At 42.0% G+C, this 10,548-nt stretch overlaps 1 protein-coding gene across 1 annotated transcript in view; it reads right to left on the reverse strand.

Moving 5' to 3' along the window:
* The window catches only part of LOC136869204 (trace amine-associated receptor 1), a 249,367-nt gene that overhangs the window by 36,109 nt on the left and 202,710 nt on the right, over window positions 1-10,548 (reverse strand). Inside the window, exon 5 of the mRNA XM_067144831.2 lies at window positions 8,988-9,116. Within this exon, the coding sequence (XP_067000932.2) occupies window positions 8,988-9,116 (129 nt within the window). The remainder of the gene's footprint in view (window positions 1-8,987; window positions 9,117-10,548) is intronic.

The raw sequence follows: 10,548 nt of genomic DNA on the forward strand, positions 1-10,548 counted from the left end.
AGATCCAAACCACAGAAGTGGGCAAAAATAGGAGGAGTGAAAGAATGGAGAGATATTGAGAAGAACGAAGAGGTGCTGAAAAAGTCACTCGAGATCCAAAGGGTCGAAACAAATAAAATACATAAATAAATACGCGCACACATGCAGACATACATAAATAAATACATTCAGTAAAGGAACCATCCTCAGTCCGGAGAAACACGACACTACACCTTTATAAACACTAGACAGACGAGTTTACTTGTACGTCACTGGAGTATGGGCAGTCAGAAAAAGAGACGAAGCCTTAATCACCACTGCTGAGGTGAGATTCAAAAGACGTACAGAAGAATACACGTGATGGGACCACCTGGGGAACGAGGAAGTTATGAAGAAATTTAATATATGATTTATGCTAAAATACTTAGAAAGGTATCGGAAAAACGGGAATGACCATGTCGACAGAATGAGACGGGAAAAGATGGTGTCCTGTATATCGCGCCCAGTTATGTCCGTATACCTTTCGTACATCTGTCAATCAAACGCATGGTTGGAAGGGTGGTGTCCTGTAAATTGCGCGCAATAGGATGCATAACTGTCAATCAAAAGTATTCTTGGGTGTCGTGTATACCGACCTCCCAAGTTTAGAACTAGTGGACTCTCAGATAAAACGGCAGCCGGGACTCGATTCCAGGATATCAAAGAGGAATAAGCCAGTGTAAGAATATTAGTAATACGGGACTTGTAATGGCATTTTATGTTAATTTTATTATATTTTAATAATTGGAATGAAGGAGAAATGTTTCAGTAAGTCAGAATTAAGAGAGAGTCAGGCAGAGAGCTTGCCTCACGCGCGTGCAATAACATGTTTACGAGAGCGGATATTTGTTATTGACAAAGTAGTGTCTAAGCAGTCCGTACAGATGCACTCGGCTTGACCGATAAAGAGATCAAAGCCAGCCTAAGACAGAGAGACAAAAGTGCAGAGAAGGAGATAGAGATATTCGTATTCAGAGGGCAGCACTTGCTAGGACAAATAGCTCATAATAGTAACCAAAGGGCGCACCTAGCAGGGCGAATAGCTAGGTAACGCCCATGGTCCAACCCCCAAGGTAGTGGGAAGGGACTGACCTTTGGTTGAGTGAGAGGAAATAAAATCCGAAACCAAGATGGCAGCGGGGTTCTCGCGATCATTCATTCGTGCTCACTTAACATTGAACTAGGCAAAGTTGTACGTAAAGTGCCGGAAGGCAGAATTCGGACTTAGCGCGTAGCGGTAGTCTCGTGAGCAAGCTTCTGTCAGACCAACATAGTCTGAAATTGTAAATATTTTGTATATACTGTTATAGTCATCCTGAGTAATGAAGTACAGTAGCTTTACTTCATCTTTTATTTCGGGAGTTCCGGGACCAAGTACGCACCAACTAATTATCTCCCTACAGGACCACTCGGCAGGAAAGGTTATACGCCAACATCAACGACCGGTGACCAACCACTAGAACGTCTCGCAGGACAGGTAGGTCACGACATGTGTGTTAATGTTTCAAATTTCGAAATTTATGTAACTGATTCTCATTATACATTATTCAGGCTTAAAACTGGATAAGCAGAAAAATACAGTTTTGTCATTCAGAAGTTTAAAAAAAATCAGCTTATAAGCACCATCAATGATTTTCAAGCCTAGAGTTAGGTCCATTATAATCAAAAGCTACTATTTACATTATACATATATTTGAATTTACCGGTATATTATTTAAACATGTATATTCAACTTTCTTTTCTTTTTTTATATTTTAGCTTTCGCGAGGTGAAGACTGTTTTCAAGCATTCTTCTTGTACTTTTTAACGGTTTTTCTTACAGTCTTTCTTGTGAGCTATTTTCCTCTGTTTCCGTTCCATATTCAAATCTGCCTTCGTTAGCGCACACGCTATGCTTACTGCGACCAATTCCATACACCCGATGACTTTTTTGATTCTAGGGTTCGACTTTACAAGCACATTGTTTATTTTGTTAAATCAGGACTAATTTTGATAACGAGAAAGCTGAACAATTTTGAGGAGAAGGAATTACTGCTTGCTTTCTTTCCTAGTCTATTTGTATTGTGGACTAAAGTTGGATATTTCCTTCGACCGATTAGACTTATAGGGAGTAGGTTAGCAATACTAGCAATGAATACTTAAACTCACCGCGATTTTCACACGTTTGTGTGAGGGCACGATTTTCACAGGGTACGATTTTATTATACAGTATTCCGAAGGAATCTCAAATAAGATATCACGATACCAGCCCAGAGGACGTCACTACTGGACGCCCAGCTAAGAGATCGATAAGGACCGCATCACGTTCTTGGCCTCATATCTGTTTTGATGATGTGATGGTGTGAACCTATATTATATACACTGGTGGAAAAAATATATAAACGCCATGATATAAGGAATGTTGAATACGAAAATTTTAGCAATATAACGGGTGGTTCACCAGCCACTTGCGATCCAGTTTTATGCATCCCTTCGCATTTACGACAATTTGAAAGACATCGATCCCTCTCCCTAAAGCAGGGTAATATAACGAGATGTGTGTTTACGGGATAGAAGACCTTTAATCAATTAAATATGTTACCTCGATAAATGCCGGGTGGTCCATCAGCCCCTTGCGATCCAGTTTTATGCATTCCTTCACAGTTACTACAAATCTGAAATACATCGGTCCCTCTCCCTAAACCAAGGTAATACTGTATAACGAGACAGCATGAATCTTGAGCGCCACTATTAATTCATTATACCTCGAATGAACCCGTGAAACGAGTACAGATACGCAGAACACGTACGTTAAAACAGGAGGTGGACGCACAGATTCGGGAGCATGGTACTGTATAGGCTGGGAAGTGGGCGCCGTAAGTCAAGTATCACAGTAGCTCACATGGCTAGCGCGTGGTACGATGTATGATTGTTGACGGTGTTCGAGAGTTAGAAGGTTCAAAACCCATGCAAGTATTTTTAAGCCAGTTGCCTAGGATGTGGCAAGGTTGTATACTTAATACCGGTATTTTTCACAGACTGAAGTGTTAACTTGGCTCTGAAAAGGGCCCTTGGTGTGGAGCTGGGTTGATATAGGCTTGGAAACATGTGACAGGATTTCAGTTATCCACGTCGTTTAACGCAGCACCTGCTCGAACTGACGACCTCCGTGGTCGATACAGAGCTGCACGCGAAGTTGTAAGGACCGTCTGGCCCGTTGCAACATCTCTGGTTAAACGGATTGGCATGCCTCGGTGATGAGCTGTCTAAGGTGACAAAGACTCGCCGGCTCCTGTGCATACACCAGTTGTTTTACATGGCCCCACAGAAAAAAATCAGGGGCGTAAGATCGGGCGATCTGGCGGGCCAGAGGACAGGTCCTCCCCTTCCTATCCATTTATCAGGATACGTCGAATGGAGATGGTTCCAGACGACCACCGCCACGTTCGTTGGCTGGTCAGATGGCCGTCAAAGAAATGGGGACCGATGAGGTGATCACCCATGATTCCATACCACACATTCACGCCCCACTGTAGCAAAAAGCTGTCTGCTGCACCCAATGGGGATTATCTACACTCCAGTAATGCATATTATGGCGATTAACGGTTCCATTGTTGTGGACTCGTGCTTTGTCCGTAAATAAGAGAGTAGCTAGAAAAGCAGGATCAGTGTCCACATGTTATAGGATCCATTGTCAGAACGCCAACCAGGCATCGAAATCATGACCATGGAGCTCCTCGTGTAAGTACAGATGGTACGGATGAAACCGGTGGGTATGCAATATCCGCATAACAGACGCTCGGCTGAAGTTCGTCTCCTGTACAATGGCCCGTGAGCTAGTATGCGGGTTAAGCCGGATAGCGTCAAACACTACCTCTTCATTGTCAGCAGACGTCACGGGAATTTCTCGAATAGGCCGTGTTCTTCCCAGAGATGCAGTATCCCGCAGGTATCTTTCCACACTCCGAAATGTCATGCTCGTCGGTTGTCGTCAATCCGGATAACGTTCTTGGTACAGGCGCTGTGCCTGGTATGTATTATGTTTAGCTTCTCTATAGATAAGTGACATATCCACATACTCGTCGCTGGAATACATCTCGAGGCAGTGAATAAACTTTGTGTTGTGAATTGCTTCGAAGGAGGAGAGTTCGCGCAGCTACATACTTACCTGCCATCGCATGTTGTTATCGTTCCAAGGGAGAAAACTTTACCTTACCTGTGGTCTACGAAGCTTGGAACATGTACGACGTCACAGACCATCGTCTCCTCATCCTCGTCCAACCCAGACCATACCCAATGCAACGATACTTACGGTCTTTTACAAGGTCAAATAAACAAATCAGTCCGTGGAAGCTATCAAATATGCAACCTTACCACATCCTAGCCAAATGTCTGTTAAAATAAATTCGTATGTGGGATTCGAACCTTCTACCTCTAGCACTGTCCACTATCACATATCTCCCCGCCCGCTTTCCATGTGAGCTACTGCGACTCCCGGTCTGTGCGTCCACCTCCTGTTTTAAAGTACGTGTTCTGCGTATCTGTACCCTTTTACGGGTTCATTCGAGGTACCCATAATGAATTAATAGTGGCGCTCACGATTCCTGCTGTCTCGTTACACTACCCCGATTTATAGAGAGGGATCGATGTATTTCAGAACTGTAATAAATGCCAAGGGATACATACAGCTGGATCGTAAGGGGCTGGTGAACCACCCGGCATTTGTCGAGGTAACATATTTAATTGATTAAATGTACAAGACTAACCCGGTTGTGTTTTACGTTGGAGTTGTCGTTCAATGATGTCCCGTATGTGCTCAGTTGGGTACAGATGGGGGGATCGAGTAGGCCAAGGCAACATGTCGACATGGGAGGTTCATTATCCTTTTGGAAAACACCCCCGAGATAGCTGATCATCATGAATAGCAGCACAACAGGTCGAATCACCAGACGGGCGCACATATTTCCAGTCAGGATGCGTGCGATAACCATGAAAGTGCTCCTGCTGTCATAGGAAATTGCTCCCCAGAGCAGAACTCCCAGTGTAGGTCCAGTGTGTCGACGCCGGAGATAGGTGGAATGCAGGCGCTCACTTAGCCTCCTTCTAACGAACACACGGCCATCACTGACACCAAGGCAAAACCGGCTTTCATCGGAAAACAAAATGGACCTCCAATCCATCCTCCAATCAGCTCTCGCTTGACATCACTGAAATCGAACACGGCGTTGGTTTGGGGTAAGTGGAATGCACGCCGCAGGGCTTCTGGCTTGGAGCTGTCATTCAAGTAACCGATTTCGAACAGTTCGTTGCGTCACTATGGTGCCAACTGCCGCTCGAATTGCTGCAGACGCAGTCCGCTGCACCACAGCTATACGCCGAATACGGCGGTCCTACCACTCGGTGGTGCTACGGGAACATCGAGAGCCTGGTCTTCTTGAGAGCGCTCCTTCTCGTGACCCCTGCTGCCAGCACACATGCACGGTGGAGACATCCCTATCAAGTCGTTCTGCAATAGCGCGGAAGGAAAATCCACCTTCACGTGGCCCTATTATACGGCCTAGTTCAACCGCAGTGAGCTGTTAATACTGGCCTCTTCGTCGACGTAAAGACATTATTGACCCACTCACAGTCACTCCGTCCAGTCTCACAGGTAACTAACGCTTTCACACAGAACAGCCCACTTTAAAGCAAACCTGATATGCAACGTCATAGAGACGCTACTAGCTCCTCGCTAGTGCAATTTGCGGGAAATTTAAAACAACGTCATCTTTCAGATGTATAAACACGCCTACGAACGTTCGCTAATCTATCACAACCCCTTCTTGGTGTTTGGATACGTTTTTCCGCCAGTGTACTGTGTATTATATATTATAAATATATTAATATATTTTATTCTGAGATATCATTAGACTTCCTGTAGGTAGACGCATGATTACTACATTTTCTCGGTAAACCAGAAAGTATTTCGAAAGAGATGAAAACTTCAGACACTGCACTTCTTGTTGAAACCGTGAAAGACAAACACTTCAAGAGAAAAAAATTGTTAGTTCCACAGAAGTGTGAAAATTATTAGACTCAAAGGAGAAGACACAAATTAAATTGCCTTAGTATTTGTTTTTTCCGTCAACTGTCTCTAATTTGTTCCATGGAACTCTATCGTTCGGTCAAATATTCACCCTACTTACTAAACTTCGTGAAATACTGTATTATTCGTAACTTTTGAAATATTACTTTGAGATTATATATTTCTGCTTGGTCTGTTGCTAATCCTCCAACATCAGTTTCGAAGAGTTCCAACAGTAAATAGTAAAAAAGCACAGCGAATTATACTAGCTCTCAAGTAAAGCAAAATATCACAGATCCACTTCATACAACGTATAATTCCATTTTGTCTAATCACGCTGTAAAGAGAAATTAAACATCCTCACCATTGGAATATTTAATACTAACAGAGGAGCCTACTGACTATAATTTCGTCACTGATATAATTCAAAGTAGATGTAACTTGTGTTGTGAGGGTTGAGCGGGGTATATTTTGTCCCCCAGCCACATTTTTCAAAGAACAGAATGATTTATGTGCATCAGTATTTTAGTAGCAGGCATTGGGGCTGAGCTGCGGTCACTTGGTAGGCCAAGGCCCTTCAAGGGCTGTAGTGCCATGGGGGAGGGTCTTTAAATGATTGTGAAATGCAGTAATAATACACTCGGTTTATACGAATTAGTATATTCTAATCTCACAGAGATTACACTTACTGATGATGAAATAGAAGTACATCTTTGTCAGTATGATGAATCTTCTCCAGAAGAAGACTGTATTGAAGTAGATGAAGAAGGTGACAGCCTCCATGTAACCGATAATAATTCTAGTGATAACAGTGATGATGAGGATACATTCCTTTCTCATTGTCGATTTACATAGTCAAAGAAAGCACCACGTGATTCAAGACGACCTGCTGCTAATATACTGAAATCTCTACCTGGTCTAGCTAGAAAATCGCAGAATATTGAGCCGACATAAGACTGTTTCTTTCTCCAAATAACAAACGATAGAGTACAGTAGATGAAATAGTTTTGCGTACTAACGAAGAAGTTTAAAGGTTAATCGATGAATGTAACAAAAATAACCCTTGTGAGAAGAGAAACGTTGTTCCTACAGATAATGTTGAAATGAAAGCTTTCTTCGGAATATTGCCTGTGGCAGGAGCTTTTAGGGACAATCGCGAGGACATAGACGAAATGTGTGCAACAGACGTAACGCTTAGACGGGATATTTACGCCGCAACAACGTTCAAGGCAGGAATCAAGCTTCTACTCGTCCTTATTCGCTTTGATGATAAATCTACAAGATAATAAAGGAGAAACTGTATGGAGTGTTTTGAGCCTGGTGCCATTGTCACAGTTGATGAACAATTGGTGTCATTTCGAGGAAGATGCCCTTTCATAGTTTACATGAAATAAAAACCTGAAAAATTCGGAGTAAAAGTGTGGGCGATAGATGATGTGAAGTACCATTACACCGTAAACTTTCAAGTGTATCTGGGGAAAGTTGATTCACAACCTGAGAAAGGGCAAGGAAAAGAGTTGTTCTTGATTTGGTTCATCACATATACGGATCAGAGCGTGGCATAACAGTGGACAATTTCTTCACAGACTTTGATGTGGCTCAGGAGCTTCTTCAGCATAAATTGACTCTAACATGGACAATGAGAAAAAACAAGGAAAACATACCCATAGAGCTGGTTAGTAACAAAATGCCCGAGAAATCTCCTCTGTTTGCATTCACTGACACTATGGCTAGTTTCGTATGTACCTAAACCAAAGAAATCTGTGATTCTCCAGTCAACACAACACCATGATGACGCAATACTAGAGAACCATGAGAAAATAATTTCTGAAATTAATGCTTACTACAACAAAACAAAGAGCGGAGTAGATACCGTTGACCAGATGGTACGAATGTACACATATTTCAGAACAACCCGAAGATGAGCACTCAGTCTTCACATGAATATTCTGTATACAGCAGCTCTGAACGCATATGTTCTATTTACGTTCCCTAAACCTGACTGGGTGAGTGGAAGACATGATAGAAGGCGATATTTTTTATTGCTCTTTCGAAACACCACATTAAATGAGTCTGTAGAAATGACTTTGTGAGGTTTATGAAGTGCACTGATTATAAAAAGCGTGTATAACTGAAAATAACGTCGGGTCCATATTGTACCCAAGTTGGCAGGTGTGAAAATGCTTGGTCCTCGAAGGGTTAAACAGACATCAAGTGACACGTAATGAGAGCTCCATTGCAGCACAAAAATAACTTTTATGGTTAGATAAGTAATAGGTAAAGTGACAATGGAAATTTAAAAAAAAATAGTGTTGAGTCTAATAATGTTCACACCTCTGTATGTTAGAGATTTTTGTTTGTAGAAAGCCTAAGGCTAATGAATAGGCAAAAACGTACTAATGAATAGGCACAGTCACAATGTACACCAGTAGTGAGTGTGTGTGTGTGTGTGACGCAAATAGACCAGAAAATAGCAACGGATCAAGAGAATAAGTATTAAAAATTATACTAAAGGAAATTTTTTACCATGATTAATGAATGTTATGAAGTATAAAGCAATGGCTGGAAGTTTTTCTCATTTCCAGTTGCAAGTTACACGTGGTAACAAATTTGTCAGAAATAATATAGAATGCTTAAAGAAGCAAACACAGTTGCAGTTTTATGTGCCGTGATCGTAGCAAAGGGACCGCTTTTTACGTGGAATCAGAACACAGCAATGTGTGTTTTCAATTCAAAGATACCATTTGCAAATATAACTAAGAATTTACATTGGAAAGTCCTGTCTTGGTGGTATCCTTAAACAAATACATCAACGTTATTGGTTTTACGTCCCATTAACTACTTTTACTTGTTATGCAAACGTGGATTCATTTTTAATGTACAACACGGATCAAGAACGTGAAAGCTGTATCCCTATTTAAGTCACCTTTGTTCCCGTGCAGGCTGCCACCACTTCTTGTATGGTCCACGGCGTTACCATGACGATGAAACCCAGCGACATGGCTGCCATGGTGCGGGATGCGTTTGCACTCAGCCTCCTTTCCTGCACCACCAACTGAAATTTAAGAGTGAAATACTTAGTGACACAAGAAAATGCATAACACTTTGCTCTCTAAAATATGAGCTACAAATATAATGAGCATACTTATTTAAATACGGAAGTGAGATTATATTAGATTAACAACTTCTATATCCAATGTTCCTCTCTAAAGAACAAGAGAAACAAGGAAATGCCATTTGGTCCTTGTTTCAATGACGGTGAAATCCTGACATTCACCTCCCCGCGGTAGAGAGGGGGCAACGACTGCATATAAATATATTATTTTATATGCAGGCGCCTAACGAATGAAGGGACCGATTATCTCCCGGTATAAGGAGATCTTCTATACCAAGTGCCAACAGTCTCTTTGAGAGTGGATGAGCGGGTATGGGCAAGGGCACTCTATTGTCCTGGGTACAAGAAATTGTTCCCAAAGGCGGAGGAACCAGTTTGGTCAACGGCATCAGGATACAGAAGGCAACGGGAAACCACTGCATTAAAGATCCTGAGAGATATTCCAATAAATCCACATGGCATGGCTGCAATGTCAAGATCGGAGCTGGCCGTGTGGATCGTCTACCTCCGTTTGGAGACGACGTCTTTAAGAAGATATCCACTATTAACTTATGCCGTGACCGGGCGAGTTGGCCGTGCGCGTAGAGGCGCGCGGCTGTGAGCTTGCATCCGGGAGATAGTAGGTTCGAATCCCACTATCGGCAGCCCTGAAGATGGTTTTCCGTGGTTTCCCATTTTCACACCAGGCAAATGCTGGGGCTGTACCTTAATTAAGGCCACGGCCGCTTCCTTCCAACTCCTAGGCCGTTCCTATCCCATCGTCGCCATAAGACCTATCTGAGTCGGTGCGACGTAAAGCCCCTAGCAAAAAAAAAAAACTTATGCCGTGAGCACTGTTTTTCTTCATAATACATCTTTTAAATATTCAAACCTTTACGTACCTTTTTTATATTTTATACTCGGTTGAGTGTCGTAGTTGGTTGGGAATGTATCTAATCTCAGAGCTAGGAAACAGTAGCTCCAATGGACAACAAAAATATTCTGTTAAAATATATTTTGTTCTGAGATATCATAAGACTTCCGGTAGGTAGAAGCAAAACAGAAAGTATTAGGAAAGGGATGAAAATTTCACACAATGTATTTCTTGTCAAAACCATTAAAGACAAACACTTCAAGAGAAAAGGTAGTTAGTAGTATGTTAAAGATTTTTATTTGTAGAAAGCCTTTAACCCTGTCAACAGATTGTCATTTCTGAAGAGTACCGAGATATTAAGTAACATTATACACGTTATAGAATATGATGATGTTATTTATATTTATGTCCCAGTAACTACTTTTACGGTTTTCGGAGACGCCGACGTGCCAGACATTTTTCATGCAGTTCTTTAACGTTCCAGTAAATATACCGAAACGAGGCTCATGCATTTGAGCA

This window comes from Anabrus simplex, chromosome 1, assembly GCF_040414725.1.
Source record: "Anabrus simplex isolate iqAnaSimp1 chromosome 1, ASM4041472v1, whole genome shotgun sequence".
Taxonomy (NCBI): domain Eukaryota; kingdom Metazoa; phylum Arthropoda; class Insecta; order Orthoptera; family Tettigoniidae; genus Anabrus; species Anabrus simplex.